Source organism: Coturnix japonica, chromosome 5 (assembly GCF_001577835.2).
Source record: "Coturnix japonica isolate 7356 chromosome 5, Coturnix japonica 2.1, whole genome shotgun sequence".
In the NCBI taxonomy this organism is placed as follows: Eukaryota; Metazoa; Chordata; class Aves; order Galliformes; family Phasianidae; genus Coturnix; species Coturnix japonica.
This window is the reverse complement of record NC_029520.1, coordinates 15,646,159-15,667,806: the sequence shown is the minus strand read 5'-3', so window position 1 is coordinate 15,667,806 and position 21,648 is coordinate 15,646,159. Positions and strand designations below refer to the sequence as shown.

The 21,648-nt window shown below is 37.3% G+C and overlaps 1 protein-coding gene across 13 annotated transcripts in view; it reads left to right on the top strand.

Annotated features, from left to right (window-relative positions):
• PLEKHA7 (pleckstrin homology domain containing A7) overlaps window positions 1-21,112 on the top strand; it is a 129,007-nt gene extending 107,895 nt beyond the window's left edge. For 10 of the 13 annotated variants that reach the window (XM_015864129.2, XM_015864132.2, XM_032444745.1 and 7 more), the window contains 13 exons: window positions 1,127-1,276; window positions 1,961-2,062; window positions 5,261-5,369; window positions 6,413-6,651; window positions 7,332-7,520; window positions 7,764-7,881; window positions 8,718-8,797; window positions 9,204-9,404; window positions 12,496-12,654; window positions 15,007-15,140; window positions 15,923-16,065; window positions 17,880-17,988; window positions 19,597-21,112. In XM_015864129.2, coding sequence (XP_015719615.1) covers window positions 1,127-1,276; window positions 1,961-2,062; window positions 5,261-5,369; window positions 6,413-6,651; window positions 7,332-7,520; window positions 7,764-7,881; window positions 8,718-8,797; window positions 9,204-9,404; window positions 12,496-12,654; window positions 15,007-15,140; window positions 15,923-16,065; window positions 17,880-17,977 — 1,722 coding nt within the window. In that variant the 3' untranslated portion in view covers window positions 17,978-17,988; window positions 19,597-21,112. Of the gene's footprint in view, window positions 1-1,126; window positions 1,277-1,960; window positions 2,063-5,260; window positions 5,370-6,412; window positions 6,652-7,331; window positions 7,521-7,763; window positions 7,882-8,717; window positions 8,798-9,203; window positions 9,405-12,495; window positions 12,655-15,006; window positions 15,141-15,922; window positions 16,066-17,879; window positions 17,989-19,596 lie in introns of those variants that run through there. The other 3 variants (XM_032444744.1, XM_015864130.2, XM_032444747.1) reach the window with 3 other exon arrangements.
• Window positions 21,113-21,648: the final 536 nt, after the last annotated feature.

Genomic DNA, 21,648 nt, shown 5'->3' with positions numbered 1-21,648 from the left:
AATTACAAATGAAATCAAATTACTGGATGCTGCTTGCTTTGTGATAGTTTTCTCTGAGAATGTATGTAAACTTGTATATGGAAAGCACTTCTTTACATTGAAGCTGACTACCTGCTTTTGAAAATCAATGTCTTGAAACCCTATACAGTTAATCTTCTGGCATCATTCACAAACTGGGTTGCATACACAGTTCTCTGTGGTTTTGCTTAATGTCTTAGATTCATGTAGTGGGAGGTAGTCATGTTTCATTTGCAGTTCTTCCCACGCATGTAGGCACTGTTTGCATAAACAGCAGCGTGCTGTGTGTGGTAGTGAGATTCCCATTTGTAGTCATTTGGGAACTATGCTGGTTAATTGATAGTTTTGAGCATTGTTCTGAGGTTTGTGACTGAAATGCTGGAGTACTTCTGGACAAGTTTATACTTGGAACCTTCCTACTTCCCTCCATGCCCTTTCAAGTCATAGTTTGAACAGTAAACAATACCAGAAGTATCTCCTGGTCTTCCCTTCATGCATGTATCTGCTTCCGGAACAATGAGCTATAGCTGTCAAAGAGTCTAAGGCTCGGTAGTTCAGAAAAAAAGGCATTGTGAAATGCAAGTGCCATCAAATAGATCCTTCAGAGAGCTGTTGTGCAGAAATGCCTTGCTGTTACTTCTGACTGAATGCATCAGGTCTACTTAGTGTGTAGGTAGTGTTTTAATCTCTCACGTGGCTGCTTTAACTATAGCAATGAGTGAGAAGTTGTCTATAAATAAACTGTTAGTACTGTGGTGTACTAGGGCTATCAAAGTTCTGTGCTGCTTAAGGGGATTCTTCTAAAACTGTAAATTACAGTTTTACACAGACTATAAGTAGAAAAATTCTCACTTATTTGTGTTTTCCACAGGTTTGATGATTTAAACAGATTCTGTAGAAGATATTAGAAAATTTTAAGTCATTAACTCTCTTGCAGAGTTTCATTCAGTTACGTCTTAGTCTCCGCAGTAGCAGGCCAGTCCTAACCTAGTGGCTTAGAGGAAACACTGGGGGCATAGAATACAGCTTTTAAATTCACGAAGATAAATTTATTAAGTTTGGTGAAAGGTTACTGTTGTCTGCTTCTCTGTTCTCTGCTGCTTCTTAGGATCAGCTGGAGTCTGTTTTGGAGGTGTTACACAGGCAGATGGAACAGTACAAAGACCAGCCACAGCATGCAGAAAAAATTTCATACCAGCAAAGACTTTTGCAAGAAGATCTTATACATATTCGGGCAGAAATTTCTAAAGTTTCAACGGTAAGTATTTCGGGTTGCTTTGAGAAAACGGTAGTTAAGATACCAATTAGAGGAAAAATGTATATTTCTCCTTAAATCCTTTTGTGACTTGATTTTGTTAAAGTGTAGGATAATAAATCAGAAATCCAAGTGTATATGGGTGACCTCTCCAGCTTTCCTCTTCAATGCACTCCCTTCAAAAGCTCAGAGTTTCATTTAATAGTTTTGTCTCTTATGCATAGGGCTTAAATAGCAAATCTTTTCTGGTTTAGGTGCCTGTTTGAATTTTAGTTGTGAACTTGCTTTAAGTAGAGCAGGAAGGTAGTAGGGAAGTAGAATATGCTTCCTTCATAGCATAGTAGAGGCAGTTAAACTGTCAGCAGTAGTTTTATGCTTAAGAAATGGTTTTGTATCTGTGAGGTGGCAAGAATTTTTCAACTAGGGATTATTAATGTAGTCTTGTAATCAACAAAGCATTTTGAAGTGTATCTTCAAGTTAGAGGGAGTGTGTGTGTATATATAAATACTAAGTTATGTTTACATGTTTCTATATGTGTGTGTGTATATGTACGAATATAAAATACAGGCTACAAACCAGACTTTTTTGCATCTCTTTATAAAGGAAAAAAATCCATCTTAAGAACTTTCAATTAGAATCGATCCTTTTTGATCGTAATTGTGCTAGAGTATTATCTTTGTTATTAGGAAATGGAAAATGCCTGGAAAGAATATCTGAAACTGGAAAATGACGTGAGCCAGCTGAAAAAAGCCTTACAGGAGCAGATGAATAGTTCATTGATATCTCAGGTGAGTCTGTTTCCAGACGCCGGTTTACGTGTGAGAAGGCTATCTCTGAACTTGCAAGCTGTCATCTCATAAGAGAGTTGCTCTGTAATTTTTGCATTGTATTCAGCTGTCGCATTTTAGTTTCCAAAGTTTTGAAACCCTAACAGCATTGCTGTGCAGTAGTTAAGCTATCTTCCAGGTGTCTAATAGTTTCTAAGTTTCTTATGCAAATTTGTCATTATTTTATTAAGTTTTTAGTACATGCTGACATCTTGACATTGATAACGTATTTAATTTATAAGACTATGCAGGGCTTCTTACTCATACACTTATTTGATCTGACATTGTTGGATTCTTTATCCATTTTTAAGAACATCAGTTGCTGGCTTGTTATTGTCATTACTTGCTCTTTGTCATGTTCTTCTATTTATGGAAGATTTATTTCTGCAGATTGTTTTGTGAAGTGGAATAAGTGTTTAACAGCATCTCAGTTTTAAATCAATTATTCAGTTTTGAATCTTACAAAGAAGCTTTGTTTGAAGCTGAGCTATTCTGTTTGCTGAACTGGATGTGGCATATGAGATTGATTCTGCGTACCTGCTTTTAACTGATGATTTTATTCATAGGGCCAGGAGTGCAGTTCAGGTTATTTTTCCCATGTCTAAGCACAACGGGTGAATTTTAAAAGACAAAACATAAGTAACAAAGCCAGTGTGTTTAATTGGCTGAAACCTTAGCATACTTTTCCAAGTATTTTGGACCAAAAAAACTCAGCATTTTTAATTTACATATTTGCCAAAAACATCAGATCAGAGGCAACTTAGTATATTTGTTTTCACTATTAATTAACTTGTATCAAAACAAGAGGTGTAAAACCTTTTAAAATGTTTCAGTCTTCCATTTTCATGGAATGGTGGTTTTTAATTTTATTTTAATTTTAAATTTGGTGGTTTTGTTTGTTTTAGGTGTGTGTGTGTGTAGTCAGTTTCAGTGTGAAGTTCACTAACAATGAGGCTGTTCGTGTCTGCACAGAATGTATTTGAACAAAATACTTTAATAAACAGTTTTCATTTATGTATTGAACTTGCTTTAAATAATGTGTGGCAAGTGATATAGCAGTACGCATAGATGGGCAGATGGTTTACACAGAACAAACGTTAATTTACTTTAATTAGCATCTCATACCAAGTGTATGCATAAACATACCTAAGCATAGTATGTGTTTCAAGTGATATACACACACACATATGTATATGTTTTTGAATATCTGTTTTGGAGATATTAAGGGGAACTGATTTTCCCAGAAAGTAGTGAATATTCTTAAAATCATGTTCTTTCAGGGAAGTTTCATTACAAGTACACACAGTCTTTAGATTGCTATCTAAGTGTGTATAGGCTCAGCGTTATGTGTCTAACATTTTGCAATAGCATTAAAAAAAATACACACAGTAAAAAACTATAAATTCTTCATTAAGTATTACTAAAAATTCAATAAAATTGCAGATGCATGTTGCTATAGAAAACAACAGTCTCTCCAAACTTTTCTCACCCATTAAGTACTTTTATACCTTTTGGTGAACAGCAATCCTGCCTTTCATAATTCAAAAATAAATTAATCTCCTTATATTTTTGATCTACTCCATTTTTGGTTTAAGATATTCTCTTCGCATTGAGATTCAACTAATGGGAAGAAATAATAGTAAAAGATCTCATGGTTTGTGTATATCGCTGATCACGCAGTTTTTCTGAGTGATTTCCGAAGCAGGATTTTTTTGTACATGTGGGGATTTTTAACCAGTCCTGAGATCTGATCATTGTAAATCCATCATTTGGTACCTTGTAGTCTGATTAATCTCAGAAAGACGTAATGAAATGTGCAAATTTATAGTTTGCATCGTGCCAGTCTTTCAAGATATCCCATCCACAGAGTGAGTTTACTGCAGGCAAATAACACTCTCCATCATTTAAATGTTTGTGTTCTTGGCATCCTGCTTGTTGATCTATAACTTGACTGAACATATTTTCTGGGCTAAGACAGAAAGTAGAAATCAATTGATATGTCTTCTCTAGTTCTACGAGGTGTAAGAGCTGTTAGTAAAATTTTTCTCTTTCAGGTTTATGGGATTAATTAGCAGTTATTTTGCAGCTCCTGGCAAGTGACAGATTCCTGGGGTTGTGAAGGAGTTTGTAAGCAATTCCTAACAACAGTGTTGCACAGCCCTCTGCCTTTATAAAACCACGTGGGAAACGAACAATACTATTAATTTTTTTCTTAGTGCCTGTTGTTTTTTATTTTGTTTTATTTATTTATTTTTTAAGGAAGAGTTATTAGGCATCAATTCCTTAGGAAAAATATCAAATTACAGTAAATTAACAAGATTACTTATAATCTGGGGTCTGGGGGGGGGGGGGAGGAAAGGAAAGGAAACAACAAAAATCCACATGCCTTGAATAGCTGTTTACATCTGTGGTTTTTGATGATTGCAATAAACATGTATCTGAAGTGATGGCTTCAGTAGCTACAGCCTCTAGCCACAAGATACACGAAGGCAGAGTCCAGACATTAGAGAAAGCTTCCCATTGTTGCCTGTTGGGAAGAATTAGTAGAACAAACAGGACACAAGTTGAAACCAAAGAATGCATCATATCCAGTAGCCCTAACCACCCAAGCATAGAAAGAATTAAGTTTGTCATCCCTTCTCACTTAGTTTTGGTTGTATATTTAATTCATTGCATGTTCTTAGGCGATTGTATAGCGTTATTCGTGGACACTCATATATTTTTTCTTCTAATATTGGGCATTTCCTCTAAATCTGTGAAGAGGAGTTTTGTAATGCTACCTTAGCATCCTAAAGTGCGCTAAAGGATTTGAGAAACTAGTTCAATTTAAAAGGCACTATAAACTCACTATATATAGAACCAGGATTTTGTAGCCTGAATAATATTGTAGAGAACAGTATAGAGATGTCTCATTCTATATGTCATCTTTAGGAAATCTTCTGAGACTCAGGGAAAGCTCTAAATTCTATGGGTCTGTGTGCAAGATACGTTGATCTGTGGGTAATGTGGTTTTCGCTTGTTTTAAATTTTAAAGTAGTTGTGTAACCAATTTCTATGCCTGTAAGTTCTGAAATGTTACTTTGGTTTTGGTAACAAAAGGATAAATGCATCGTAAATTTAAAAGTTTTTTGTTGTTGTTGTTGTTTTTTTAACTATCAGGAGAAAACACAAATACAGAAGGACTTGTGGAGAATTGAAGATGTTACGGCTGGCTTGAGTGCAAATAAAGCAAATTACAAAACCATAGTAGACTCCATCAAGAATCCAGGTAAAGAGAACATAATTAAAATGTAAAAATATTTCAAATACAGTTGAATTTTTGAGTCTATGTGGATACTCTAGAGGTATGTTCAGAGCAGACAGCATAGTTAATTCTGATAATGTCTGCACTGGAAATCTGCAGTTTGAACACATTGTTTTGGTGTTTCTTTGGCTGAGCCAGCAAAAAAGTGTGTGTTTTTCTGTTTGACATACTGAAGCATAACAAGCCATAAGAAAAAGAGAGCAATAGCAGTGGGATAAGTTATGCAGGTCAAAGAAACAGTTTCACACGTACACCAGAGTCATACCAAAGTAGTATCTGTTCTGTATGGTATCTGGGAGCTCCTCTCTGTACTCATCTGCTTTTTTTTTTTGCCTCTTGGATGCTGCCTGACTGCCCTTGCTCCAGTTGCTTGGTGGGTAGAGCAGCAGCATCAGCCATGGAATAGAAGAAGGAAAAGAATGTGTGGTCTGCATTTTGATTGCTTTATGATGTTTCGAATGAAAGAGGAGAATTCTGGGAAAGCAAGAGGCTGTTAATGCCTCTTGTAAATTCATCTTGTATTTTGAGTCTATTTTTGCTTACCTTTTTACGCTCAGAGATTAAATTGTTCTTGGTGAGATTATGTTTTATTTAAGGTGTGGCTATTGGTTCTTAGTCATGTCTAGCTCTGTAGCCATCTGATGGATTCTGAGGTATGGAGCCATATCCAACCATTGTAACGATTGCGTATGATGTGTGGACTTCTCCTTTTCTCCTGTTGCCTCTCAACAAGGGTTTTCATTGAATGATGTTAATGTATATTTTTATTTTTAGCCTTGAAGGCTTATTTGATCCTCATTAAGGGAATGTTTCCCACCCCTGCCTAATCTAGCAGTCATAGATTTTTATATTAAAACAAACAAACAAACTCAATTTGTGTTGAAAATAATGTGCAGAGTATTAGGGCTGTTTTTTAAAGCTTAGTGATACTGATTTCTATTTGTATGAACATTGTTGACAGATATAAGAAACACAGCATCTAACAAATGTGCATATTTCTCCCCTAGAAAGAAAAATAGTGCCTTCATTTTCTCAGTCTACAGTGCCTTCCTTACCAGCTTCTCTCACAACCGTGGAGAGCAAACCTTCAGTTCCACAAAGCCCTCCGTCCAGCCAGGTCAAACCTTCCCTAGAGGTGAGGCTGTACCCACAGCCTTATTTCCAGGCCAGAACACAGCAACAAGTACCACAGCTGAAAAAAATTGAGCCGCCTCTTCAGTCGCCAGTTAGGCTAATGCCAAAGGTTGTAAGTACTGTTACTGTGAGCCTTGTTCTCTGCTGTTTCTGTTTGCTTCTAGCAGAAAGCGTTCATGGTTGCTAAGTGCATGCAATGTGGAGGCACAGCAGGAGCCACCCAAGGGTTGTAATCAAACAGTGCAGCAACAAATACACAAGAGTATTTAGAATCATAGAATCACTGAGGTTGGAAAAGACCTCCAAGATCATCCAGTCCAACTGTCCACCTATCACCAATGTTGCCCACTAAACCATGTCCCTCAGTACAAAGTGTAAATGTTCCTTGAACACCTCCAAGAATGGTCACTCCACCACCTCCCTGGACATCTCGTTCCAGTGTTTGACTACTCTTGGAGAAGAATTATTTCCTAACATCCAACCTGAATATCCCCTGCTGCAACTTGAGGTCGTTTCCTCTATTCCTATGTTTGTAACCTAGAGGTTTACTCAAGTAGCTATATACTGTTTCAGAACATACCAAAGCAGAAGAGCCTTCTTTGCTCTTTGGTAATGCCTTTTGGTTCATTGGTTGTTTGCTTTCTTGGGTCTTGTTTGCTTATAAGAACTCAAGCTTCTGGTGGACAGAGAAGAGCACGGTAAAGCAATCATAAATAATTTGTATAATGTTATGAACTTTCAGACAGTTTATTCCAGACTGTTTGCCATATACCTGTGCTTTCCTCTGACCAGGAAGATGAAGCACCACCCAGACCTCCTCTCCCTCAGTTATACAGTCCTGAAGATCAACCACCAGCTGTTCCACCACTCCCAAGAGAAGCCACCGTCATCAGACATACGTCAGTGCGAGGCCTGAAACGTCAGTCAGATGAAAGAAAGAGAGACAGAGAACTGGGACAGTATGTAAACGGAGATTATAGGGTGAGCACTCATACACCATCTGCGCTTTAAGGAACATGTGAACCAATAACAGATGATAGTGTCTGTGAAATATGTATACTGCTAGATCTTCTAATGAGAGGGGAGAGACAGAAAATGGAAGAGATCTGTATGTAATAGTAACAGCAGAGACAGACTCACTAATCCAGAAACAAAATTGCTGGGATTTGTTTTAAGACTTGCTGTCATGATGTCATTTCAACCAGTAAATATCTTTCCACACAGGTAGAACTGCGTTCATATGTGAGTGAACCAGAACTAGCAATGATAGGTGGTGACCTCAACCAACCTTCCAGTGGTTTTGTAACCATTGATAGCGGATACCAGACATTGCCTACTCGTGGTAAGCCAGGAATTAACGTAGATGATTTTCTACAGTACTTTTGGTATAGGAGCTTCTCTCCTAGGATTTTCTGGAGATTATTTTATTCTTGACATTGTTATTTTTAAATTAACTGTACAGTGCTGTGAAGTTGTAGAGAATCTGTGATTTTAACGGTGCTGTTATGGATAACCACCCTTTGGCAAAGGAGCTTCATATGTAATTCTTAAAAGCAAAGAAACAGAAACCATAGCAAAACAATGCAATTAGCTGTTCAAATATCTCCTGTATTCGGAGTTGCCTTTCCTTATTTTTGTGTTGTGTTTATAAACTCGAGTTAATTTTTTTATAAAATACATGTATTGCCTGTGGGAGTCAATGAAATGTTAAAGAATAAAAACTTAATGCCTCCAAACACTACAAGTGACTTGTCAGTAGGACCTCAGTGCTAAAGTCATTTCACCATGAGGTGAGGTTAGAGAGGATATTTGGGGAAAAGTAGTCAGTTTGGTTTTTGAATCCCTGTAGCTCCTAAACACTGTTAAGGTTTGATTTTCTTCATAGATGTGACTATTTGTAAAGCATATCTGTTGTTGCGCAGCTGAATTCACCTCATGCTTCATTTAATATATGTTTAAAACATAGTAGATTTTTCTGTGTTTTGATCAGTAGTGACCTGAAATGGATCAGCTGTGGCTGAAATGAAATTTCCTGCTCCTCATGGCATTCTGAGCTAAAGAAAAAAGTGTGAAATGTGAACTAAAATAATGAGAATATCGTCAGGAAAAAAAGTATCTGGCACATCTTTGTTTTGTCTGTCCCTTTGGTTTTAAAGCATTTTCTTTTTCCTTATAAAGGCTTATCTGGATCAACTTCCAGATTGCACCAGTCATCTACCATTTCATCATATGCAACTCTTCGAAGGGATAGGTCCAAGGTAAGTTTTAAAAGGACATCTGAAGACTACTGACTACTGTCTTGATCTTCCAAATTGTTCTTAAATCCAGAGCACATATTGTACAGCAGGAGATGGAATTCTAGTCCCATGGGAGAGGTCCCATCTCCAATGATCTAATACTATTTATTTTCTAATTCTCTTGAATGAGTCAGGAAGTAGAAAGATGACTTACTATGTTTCTAATAGATTTATAAAAACAAAATTTGGAATCAAAATCATCTGTATTAATAGATATTATAATGTTGAAATATTCAAATTAATACAAAGCAATAGAGCAAAATCATCTTTGTTAGAAATAAGGTGGGAGAAAGATGCTGTTTATTTGTATGCTCCTTATAAACTATTAATTCCAGCACATTTTCTGTGTGCCTTGTAACTTCTTCAGGAGAGACCAAAGAGTGCCTTGGAACGTTTATACTCTGGAGACCACCAAAGAGGCAAGATGAGTGCAGAGGAACAACTAGAAAGAATGAAACGGCATCAGAAGGCATTAGTTCGTGAACGCAAGAGAACCCTTAGCCAAGGAGAAAGGCAGTCTGTTTCATCTCGGTCTTTCATCAGGCCCATTTCTGCAGACATAGGCTCAGTATGTTAGATATGCCTTAAAGGGACTAAACTAGAAATGTCTTTGGATTTTTTTTTTTTTCTTAGCAAGCACTTTCACTTGAGCGTGTGTGATGCTTCTAGTATAATTAAATCAGTGTTATACAGTATAAAATGAGTTCAGAGAGTGCAAGTAACAGATGGTCATTTTTTACTAGTAGTTACAGTGTATGTAGCAGATTCGGCAGGTAAGTTGGTCAGAGGTCCGTGTGCTGAGTGGAGGTGAGGCTCTGTTAGAGTGAATTCAGAGATGTGATTGTTTTTTATTAGCACTGTATTTAGAAAGTGTAAGAAACTTCTAGGATTTTCAAACTGCTTCATAATGGAATGGGCCTTTTAGAATGTTCTTACTCACCATGGTTATTTTTCTTTTAAATTCACAAATAAGGCTGCAAGATAGTTGTGATGATATCAGGCCAAGCAGGTTGTGTGGTTGGTTTTTCTTGTTTGTTTTTAAGGAAAAATGAATAATAAGTTTTGAAACCTAATCCACGCTTAGTAGAATTTTAGAATCAAATTGGTTTCGGTTGCAGCAAGTCCTCCTTTAAAGCTCAACATGTAGAATATTCTAATAAGGCTCAAATTTAAGCTGCTGAAGAAAAAGAATTTTTGTTGTGTTTTGAGATTAAATGCTGTACAGAATGTAAGTTTGTAATGATATGTTTTGGATACTAACCAAAGCAATTCTAATTGGTGAAGCTACCCAGTTGCTCACTTGGTGCTAAACCAAGATTGTACTGTAATTGCACTTACGCTGTAGCCTTTTAATTTATTTTTCATTTGGTCCACTAGAGCTTTAGAACAGTCACCTTGTTTTACCTAATTCATTGCACAAGATCTCTTGCTTTTAGATTTGTCACTCATCATACCTAATGCCTCTTTTTGTTTGTTCGTTTTGTTTTGTTTTTAATTTGCAGAATTTTGTAGTTATTTTAAAATTTCTAACTGGACTACTCAATTTTTACCAGGCTTAATTGCATTTAGTACATGTGTGTCAATTGCTGGCATTTAAACCACCCCTTATAATATTCAGCCTTTCATTCCCACTGCTCAGTAACGCTGTTTTACAGCCAGTTCTTTATATTTACTTTCCCAGTAAATATGAGTGCACAACTCTAGAGACACCCATCTATTTTGTCTTCTGTTTTGCAATCACAAAGTTATTCAAGGCAGTACGTCATACTTGGGAAGTATGGAACTATAGCAGAACCTTTATTTTCATATCTTAATTAGAAGAACTAAATCTGAGATTCTAATGTTTCCCAAGTCTAACGTAACATACGCAAGTTGAATTTAAACATTTTTGTGACACTCCTTATTAACACTTGTGACAAGTACTTCATCTATAAATTGGGTGCCATCTTGGTCTTTTTCTTGCTGTAAAGAATTGAGTCTTTCAGCCCTAGCAGTGTTTTGCAGAGATCATATCTTGTACCTACAGGGCTTCAAAACGCAAGAAGCATGTTCAATAGCACAATTACTTACAGCATTGCAATTATTTAGCAGCCAAAATGGCAAACAGTTAAATGTATAATTGAAATGCTGCTCAGTATGTAACATTTGCTTAAAACATGCATTGTATGTGTAACTCGACTTTTTAATCAGTCAGCTCGCAAGTGTAGAATGGCATTTGAAGTATGGATCACAGTACATCAGCGCATTTGTTATATACAATGCCTTTTTAATGTAAAAGTTGCAACATCAAAGCCAATAAAAATTTTGCTTTGTAATAATGGTTTGATGTTTTTCTTACCTACATAACACAATTTGAAAATGATACTGTGTATTTGAAATGGACTATGTCAATCAGGCCTGGTTCGAATATGAGTAGAATAAGAAGTCTTGAGAGGGAGAATGATAAAAACATTTTTTTCTCCTTTTGAAATCTTAAAAAAAAAAATAAAAATCTTAATTTTTGAGATGAAATTGACCTTTCAGGTACATTAACTTTCCAAATATACATAGAGGACACGTATCTTTTGAGTGAATATCGAGAGCTTGTGCATGAATAGGTTTCAAGTGGATTTAATAATGCAAGTAGCATCATGGAGGCGAAGGGCTTCATGTAGATTTCAGACTTCAACCAAAACAAGCCAGAGATATGTAATAGAAATATTAAACATTTGTATTGAATGTAATGGCATGTTCTCCTACTGATAGCCTTAAATACTTCAAGAGATCGTTCTACTGTTTTATCCCTTTTCTCCCCTGCTGCTTTTAATCCATTTTAAGTCTGTATGGTAAAGTCACTGAGATCTGCTGGGTGGAATGATGCTGCAACAGAGCTTAATTTTTTTGTCTCTTATGAACAAATGTACTGTTAGGTTTCTTAAGCTTGAGTTTATATGGAGCTGTATTGTGAGTAGCTGTGAAGGAGCTGCTAAGCAATAATCTGGGAGCTCTTAAAGTTATGCTGTTTAACTATGCTCTTACTGTATTCTTGCTGAATATTTATCTTGTAAGGAGGATGTATAAAATTCTTAATTTTTGCAGGTAGCTAAGGTTAATGGAGTGTAAAGTAGCCTAAAAGTTATTACATTTATTGTGTTTGAATTTCAGACAAGTCAATGCTAGTACTAAAAATACCAGCATTAATCGCTAAGTCTTTTTCTAGGCATGTAGAGCTAACAAGCAGCAATTCTCAGCCTGCAGTATCAATGTCCTTTCTGTTTAGTAATTCACAGTGTTGCAGCACTGCCTGGTCAGAATACCTAGAGCAAGGCCAGCACTGCAGGCTTGCTTGTACTGACACCTGTACTTCCATAGATGTTTGTGCTGGTACCACGTTCATCAGCATATGAGATTAATACTTGTGATATACTTTAATACAGTTGCACACTGTGTATAAAATTAAACAGTACTCTGAAATCCATGCAGCATAGCTAGAAATGAAATCTCCCAGACAAGAGTTGCAAGAAATACAGCAGCATTTTCTTTTTTTCTATCAGTTGTAAGAGTTTGCGCTGTGGATTCTCTCAGCAAAATAGCTTTTGCAGACACAGTTATGTACACTGCTGAATGTTGAATTTGCCAGTACAGTTGAATGCTATTAATTGTTTTGTATCTATTGCCAGTGGAAACGAGAGCAAGAATTTGATTTGCAGCTACTTGAGAGGGCAATTCGTGGAGAAGACAAGGATGAAAATGAATGGTTAAAAGTTCAGCCGGTAGCAGTAGCGGTGACAGAGACAGACCTGGAGCCCCAAGACTATGATTTAGACATCAGCAGAGAGGTAACACTCATATATTTGCTTCCTACTGCATTCCCCCTGATGTTAACCTTAAGTTTTATGTAGTTAATTTTCATCTTTTATTTCAAATGTGAGCTGGAAGTTCAAACTGAAAGGAGTCTTCTGGGTATTGAAAAGGAGGCATATTTCTGGCCTGGCTCTTGGGGTGTCTGTAGGGTTTGTGTTCATATGATGCTCTAGTGGAGAGAAAAAATGGGATGGTTAGCTCTGCCTTGTGAAATATATAGGCTTTATAGGGAAAAGTGGTTGTTAGGCAATGTTTATGAGAATTACGCAAAAAAAGACGACAACATAAAGAGCATTTAAAATAAGAAACTGCTAAGAAGTAAAAGTTATTTCCACAGAGCTGCCTTACTCTTCATGTTGATATGGCAGAAAACGTTCTGCTGGCTATTCATGTGACTTGTTCCCGGGGCAAGATTTGTTTCCAGCTCTGCTGAGTTCAGTATTTGTCTGAAATGCAATTGAGCCATCTAGTGGAAAGGGAGGAACATAGCAAGTGTAAGACAGGTAATGTGCTGTGTATAACGGCACGGTGGAGGGGAAGTCTATGAAATTGTTAACGGTAGGAAGACTTCTAGACTAGGAAGCACTTTGACTAAACGGGCCATCCCTGTTTGATAGCTTTATTTATCATCTGGATGAGGGGGATGGAGCTCACCCTTGGTATGTTTGCAGACAACACCAAACTGGGGGGAAATGTTGATCTACCTTAGGGTAGGAAGGCCCTGCCGAGGGATCTGGACAGACTGATCACTGGGCTGAGGACAATTTTATGAGCTTCAGCAAGTCCCAGTGCTGGGTCCTTCACTTTGGTCACAACAACCCCATGCATCACTACAGGCTTGGGGCAGAGTGGCTGGAAAGCTACGCAGAGGGTAACAGTCTGTGTGTGTTTGATGACAATTGGCTAAATATGCGCCAGCAGATGTTTCCTTGAGACCTCCAGAGCTTTTTGAATCACTTGTTATATCCAAACTAGCTCCTTCAGCCTGGGACAAGAAACATTTGTGCATATAGACATTTCTGACATTAGACATACCTCAGAGTGACTGAAGCAGGTGTGAAGGTCTGGGTTTAAAGCTTCTTTCTCCAGTTACTCAGGTTGTCTTTCCATTTCATTTATCCATCCTCTTCGCCTGGCCAGTTCTGTACCTTGTAAGGCTATACTTATTATAGCTGATAAATCCTCTGTTTGCATGATAATGGTTGTTTTTGAAGAGGCAGGATGAGCTGTTCAAGTAGCTGTACAATAAATATATAAATCGCTCTGTGGGGGAGTTGAATTTGAAGGTAAGGAAATGTGACAAGAAATCGTTTTTCAGAAAGCGTTGGCCTAGGGGATTTTTTTTGAAAAGGACCATAAAAACCTGAGGTTGTGATTTTAGTTTTAAGTTATGAATGACAATTAACTTATGGAGTGCTTTGGCACTTTGTGCATTGCTTTTGCATTACTGGTCTTCATTGCTGAGGGCGAGGTTGGATCCAGCTGTGGGAGAAAAGTTCTCTTTTTCTCTCTTTTATTTATTCATGTTTGCTATTTATGCTTTTCAAAAGCAGTCTTTGCTTTGGCTTTCAGCATCCATTTATAAACTGTATGTTCATTAGGTGGTTTAGATATTTTCTGTGAGGCAAAACCTTTCTGCAAGGAAACTGATCCTAACACAAAAATCATTGCTAGCTTTTGTGTAATAATTTCAGTAATTAAGATTTTCAACCTACACAATTGTATATTGAATGTGTTGTTAATTGCACTGTGTTGGTGTATTTGGGTCAACTTTTGAACGCCTAAAGTTTCCGATTCTGCAGTCCAGGAGTTTCCAAAGGTGTTTATAAGGCGGTGCTGTTTTTCTTTTTTCCTGCTGCTCACAGAGGAAGATTAGGTTCCACTCTTTTGAGACATAAATTAAAACTTTAGGCAATACCTCCTCTCACAGGAAACGCTGGAATGACATGAATACTTTCCGGTGTTCCTTTAAAATGTTTGATTTCCTTATCACTCTTGCATATGGGTTCTTCTTGCTACTGCAACAGCTGCAAGCAGTGTCCTACTTTGTGCTCTGAAGCTGAGCTGAAGAAAGGCTCCCTATTGATTCTAATTTCCTCTGTAATCCTCTTTAATATTTATTTGATCTATCTTATAAAAGAAGGAGAAAAGACACTGTTAAAGGGGCATCAGCTCATGTCCAGAGGGAATGTTTAGGATCAGGTACACGTATTGACAGTGCAGACCTGTGCTTTATTGTTTTTACTCTGTTCTTGCATTAAGGAGAATAAATCTCAAAGTGTTTAAGTCTGTATTGATAGAACATGATGCTTGCTTTTGTTCCACAGTTGTCAAAACCTGAGAAGGTTGCGATTCCAGAACGTTATGTTGAATTGGAGCCAGAAGAACCTCTTTCTACAGAAGAACTGGCAGCAAGGCAGCGTAAAGCAGAGAAGATAAAGAATATTCTTACTAAATCAAGGTCGGTTACTTTTTGATCTTATACAGAGGCTGGTGTTAAGCACTGGAATCTAACTTCATACATCAGACTATTTTTTGTACAATTTAATTATGTAACGAGGGTGGCTTTTAGAAAATGCATACAGAATGTATATGTTATACTTAGCATACTTAAAGGTCCTTTTTAAAGCTGAGTACCAGAGATTCCAGCTATGACAAATATAATATATGTCCATTTTTCTGTTTGAAGCACCCTAAAATAGTCCTGAGTTGATACTAAACAACCTGTAGGTGAGAGTGAGGAGGAAGCAAAGGCACAGATCCAGCCAAAAGCATGGTAGAATTTGGCTACTTAAGGCCAATGTAAAGGCAGCTGAAACATGCATTTTCATGAATGTGGTTACCTCAAGCACCTGTAGTCTCCTAGAATGAATGCAAATAAGTCTGAACATGAGAACCACCACTTCTTCTGGGCAGTAACAAGAAACATTATTAACAGTTTCAAAGAAACCTGTTCATTTTTATAGTGCTTTCCTGTTAATCACCTGTTTACTACAAAGGACTTTCAAGTGTTCTTAAGGCTAAGCAGAAAATGTGACTGAATGTGTTAATGGCTGCATTACTTGTCTTTGTTTGCCATAGCCAGTTACATACAATATCTAACACTATCTCAAAGAACTCCAGTGAAATATGGAGCTTGACACATGAGATACAAAAGCTACTGTGTGAATTGAAGCTTTTTCTGCAGGGTGGGCTCTTCTTCGTGTTTGTAAATGTTAATGTTGTTTTGCACTTTCCTGCTAGTATGCACAATCTACAGCCTACTATTGCCCAGGACAAGCACAACTCAGTTGATTTAGATTCACAGCTCCAAGAGCAGGAACGCATCATTACCATATCATACGCTTTGGCTTCTGAAGCCTCTCAGAGGAGCAAGGAGGTAGCAGGTAATACTTAGTTATTTACAAACTAACAGCTATTTTCTACCCTCTTCTAGAGTTGTGTGTGGTTGTTGCTGAACTCCTGGCCTAAGAGAAGTTTTTAGTAATCCATATTCAAAATACTCATATTCAGAATAGCACCGTGGTATCTATAGATAACATGCAGATAAGTTAAGGTTTATGCCGAGCAATTTGACATTCAGTGGGAGAATATACTATGATCAGAAAGTTTAGAACTTGAAAACTCACTCTACTAATAGCACTAAGAATGTAATAGTTTTAATGAATTCCCTATAATTACATAAAATGAGCTATTTCTGTACTCATTTTTAAAAGGTAAATTGGTCCCTTATTTTTTTTTTCCAAGATGGATTTCTATATCTATTTTAAAAAGGGTTTATATATGTGTGTATGTGTATATGTATTTTAAAAGAGAGATGTGCTGGTTTCTGTGATTGAAAGCATAGCAGAATCACTTCCATCTTGAGATTAACAACAACAGGCTAAAAGTCTTAAAATTGGTATTGGTATATTTCTGTTTAATGATCAAGATTAGGGATTAGAGCAAGACAAGCATGCATGAATTCTGCTTGATGTCTGGAGATTAATTAGACCCTTTGCAATATGTTACTAAGGATGATAATTTCACTCTCGATTGCTTTATAGTCGAAATAAGTAAAAAGTGTCAACAGATTTGTATGGCACTGTAATGGATGCAGCAGCTATTCTAGCCAGTACCTGAGCAGCCATTTGTAACTGGCTCTGCTCACTGTTCCAATGGAGAATGGAAATAATGGAATCTTAACTATGATGGAGAAAAGAGTGCACATTTCTCATCTGAAGCTGTCAGTTTAAATGTATGGTACTTGCCACAAAAGCCCTCAAGACCTTCCCAGTAAAGACAGATTATTCTAATATCCAGATATGTAATGTGCATCTGTAATAACAGGCTGTGGATTGGATATGGCTATATACTCACAGATTCAGTGGCAACTAAACCTAGGGGAATGCAGTTTTCAGGGGAAGGGATACAGAGAGTTTCAGTGGGTGATTTAACAGAGTTGAAGGAGTAAAAGTGGTTCACTGAGGAGGGTAGACAACATAAACAGAATTGTAAGGTCCTGGGAGCATTTCAGGAATAGCTTTTTAGATCCCCAGTCTCCTTTGCAGGCATTCTGGTCCCAGTTCTAATAGCCAGGTGCTTGGTACTGTAACACTGACTTGCATGCTTTGGTTATGGAATGGGACTTAGGTGTTTCAGAAGACACAGCATTTTGCCATGTGAGTTCTAGCTTCTTCTGGGGGAAGCTGACACTCTTGAAATTGTTCCTGTGTATCAGCAGAAGAGCACTCCATTGTGTAAAATGTTACATATATCTGTAAAATATTTTTGCTTGTGGTTTTCTAAATAGCACCTTAATTTCTGCTTTTTATCTGTAACCAGTGAAAGGCTGGGAACCTCTGCAACCTCAGAGAAATCTCAAAACCAAATTAGTAAATATTGGTGCCATTCCAGAACTGATTTTAAAAGCAGGATTTGATTGGGGTGTCTGAGTGCTGTGTGTGCCTTACTATATTCCAGTCGTAGGGTAATTGCCCAAGTTGTCATCAGAAGAAGAATGGTTATTTGCATAATTGAATGTGATTAATAGAACAAAGCAGCAATTAGAAATGTTTGTGTTCCATGTCACTACAATAGTGTAACACCTCACTGCGTTACTAATCAGGTTTCTTATTCACGTGTTAGAAAATTGAGGTGGCTCTGTTTTAACACGAATGTTTGATTGTGCAGCCTAATTCCTGTATGTGATCCCTTCTAGCTCAGCAGTTGACCTATCCACCTAAAGCACCCTCACCTTCTGTACCACAGCCACCTCACTCTGCCCTAAACAATGGATTTCACTACACATTTGTTTAAACACCTTAAAAGTAAGAACTAACTGCTCTTGACATGTCTGATTTAGCATTGTACCTTCTCTCTGGCTTGCTGAATTTTAACACGTTTCTCTAAACCTAAATCAGATCCAAATGAACGCATGCATCCATTTTTCAGAAACCTTCTGTTCTTGTATAATGAATATTGCTTCTAATGAGCTAACACAGCTACTAGTCTTCAAATAACTGCTGTAGCTTTTCATATGAGGTACTTCCATACTCTTACTATGGTGAAGGAAAGAGGCATCTATACTCTTGGTAACGTGGGGCCAGATTTTCAGCCACCATTTGTACTCCAGTAGCCAGTGCTGCAGGCAGATGTGGCTGCAGCTGGGCTCTGAAGGCAGTTTTGCATGGAAGTGGCCTGTACTTTTGCTACACAAGAGAATTGAAAGTGCAACTGAAGTTGTGTAAGTGCGGGGAGGGCAGGGGGTAGTTTATGCACTGATGTCTAAAAGTACATGGGCTAAAACTCAAGTCTTGTTTGAGGTGAGCTGAAAATTTGGCCCTATAACTAATTCTGCAATATTGTAAATGTTTTGTGCCTTTGTAGGTTTTGTAGTTTTTGGTTTTTTTGTTTTTGCTGGTTTGTGTTAACAGAAGTATTAACTTTTGTCTCTGACTACGTTATTTTGACATTTCAAATATTAAGAAAATTTAATAGTTCTTATAAAGAAATATGTATCTCTTCCCAGTAGAATTTGCAGTGATTTTTCTTTTTGAAATGGAAGAACCTGTAAATATTATGCTAGCTAACTGCGAGATGTGCTGTGGGTATAACACTCATGTTTCTCTAGTTTCCTCCAGAAGTGCTTTCATCTTCCTGATTTCCTTTGGACTAATTTTGTTGACTAATTCTGGACAAGAACTCTAAAGAGAGGTGAAGCAGTAAAGCAGGTGGATTGAATGAATGCCTTAAATAGTGTTAGTCTTTAGATACCTTGTGTGTGATTATTGAAACTGAGAACAAAATTCCTCTGCAAAAAATACAAGTTACATAAAAGTGAGCATATTCTAGGAAGGCCCAATGAGGCTCTGACCTGTCTTCAGAAAGACCTTTGGTAAATGATAGATGTAGAGCAAGAGAGAACCTGCTGAGACATCCTGAGCAGTTCTACAGAACTTGGCGGCAATAGCTGTTTGTTATTCTAGTTCTGTTTATCTTTCTGGGAACTGGATCCTAACCGTCCTTGCTATGGCTGAGTAACAGTTGACCCTGCTTGGTTATTGTTAGGCTTGAGCGCGGGTTGGGCCAGGTAGGCTTCCAACCAGAGACCCCTTTCAGCCTCAGCCATTCTGTGATCCCAGGCAGACTTCACATTTAACATATGTCTGTATAAATATATATGTGTGTGTGTGTCTGAAAAATGACCAAGAAAACAATTGCAATAACCAGCAATTCGCAGGGGACCCAATATTTTGAGCGTGAGCTCAGTGACATTGCGTGACACTGGCTTGCTTAACATGTCAGTACTAATTTTCTTCTTTCTGTCTATCTTCAGGTGGCTTTAATGCAAACATACATTTCCTGAAAGTGCTTGCTAGTTGGCATTAGTGCACTCGCTTTCTCATTTAACCATGTTTTATTTTACTTCACACCAGCCAAAGCAGTAAGTGAGCACTGACGTAAGACTCGAAGCAAATCCCACCCAGTGGCGCCGTGTAGAAGAGGAGATTGATTATGAGCACTCCGTGAAGGCATTCAGTGGCTGATCACAGGTTCTTTGGGAAATATGTTCAGCTTTCATGGGGGATTTTCTATGAAAATGGAGAGAATTGTGTAACATCTTACTTTGAATTCAGTTTAGTTCAGACTTTTTATATGAATGAATGGCACTTTTAATAAACTCTGTAAAATACTGACAGTGTATTTTTAGAACAGAATGTATTTTGGAATTTGTTTAAATCAAGGGCTGAATTCATTTGAAGAGGAACTACTTGCCTAGTTGTTATGAGACACTGTTACTTCCCCCTCAGGCTCAGAAGCACAATGTAAAGTTTTATGGGGGGTAAAAAAAAGGCAAATTAAACAATCCTAGAAGCACATTTGTAGGGTATGAGTAGAGCTAAGCCCAGTGAGAGGTTTTCTGCAGGTGTGTTTTGGGCTGAGTATCTTAGTAAAGTTAATCGCCCACCATTTTGCCTGTGAAATAATGCATTGCAAGGAACTTTTAGTTTGATTTCCTAAATCCCTGTAACCACTTGATAGCTGAAATTTTCCATGGGAAGCCATAACAAAAAACAGTTTTAACCCCTGTCTTCTTTTTTGATGATTAGCTTGCTGGTATTGATACGCAATGCGTTAAGTTGCTCTTGACAGTAGTAACAGCCTGCTAACGAAGTATGTATTTTTTGGAAGTTGAGATATGGAAGAAGGAAACTTTTAAAGTATGTCACGTAAGCAATAAGAAAAATAGGATGTGTCATTTTACTAGTAAATATATATATATTTTTTTCTTCAGAGTATCCTTTCAGTAAAAAGTACAATATGATTTATTGACTGATATTTATGCCCAGAGCAGTAAAACTGATGTAATGTGGCACCTGCTAATTTTATATGTAAGTTCAGCTTGTGCTCAACTTTGCCAAACTTTGAAAGGCAGCGTTTTACTTACATGGTGAGGGGTGAGGTGGATATGAAAGGAGAAAACAATATTAAATGAATTGCTACAAGTGCTTTACCTGGGGGAAAAAAAAATACTGGGTGCAAGATATGCAGAAATTGCCCAATAGTTCAGCTCTAGATAAAAAATGGCTAAGAAATACTTTGCAGTATTTTGTGATACTACTAACTTGTTTATATGCTGTATTCAAGTAATAGATACAAAGCCCTGGAAACTGATTGAACTTCATGTTTCAGACTTTGAGTCAAATCATATTATCTTAGCTCTGTAGCCAGAAATATTCTTTGAAATATATATTTAGCTAATGTAATCTATTTTACCTCAATACTGCCAGTATCATCTTCAAAACCTTTTTGCCAAAATAATGATTTATTTTTGCCTTTATAAAAAGTTTTGAGAGCATAAATGAATATTTTGCAAGAAAAAAAAATTAATTTAAATGTAACAGTTTGGAAAATGGTATATGTACAGATTAAAATATTAACATAACTGCCTCCTCTTGCCTCTGTCTTGCCTGCTCTTACCAGCATCCATACAGGTTGACATCCAGTGTTATTTGTGCTGTTACCATGTCCAAGAGTAAAACCCATTGAAGCTCCTGAATTTTGCACTTTCTTCATTTCTTCATTGGAATTTGAATGGAGTTCCCCCTACACCAAGGCATCATAATTTCTAGAAATATTTCTTACCATTTGATTAAGTCTTTTATTGTTGAACAGAATGGTTATTCAGGGTGCTGACCTAAATACAGCTACTGCAGTGCTGTCCTTTGTATGTCATAGATGTGTTTGTCTGACGTGTTCTCAGTCCTTGAGTCCCTGGTGATACCACAAGTAACTCCATCTAAACTGGCTCTGCCTGGTGGGGTGTCAGGATGCAGCTGACCCCACAGAGTGCTGGAGCTGCTGACATGCAGCAGTTTGTGCTCTCGGTTCCCTCAGTGTATGCGAGTTCGAGGGAAACTTGTGGAAGTGTTTAATGCTTCTGGAACTTGATATGTAGAACAAAATGTGGAGGAGCAATTTGTATT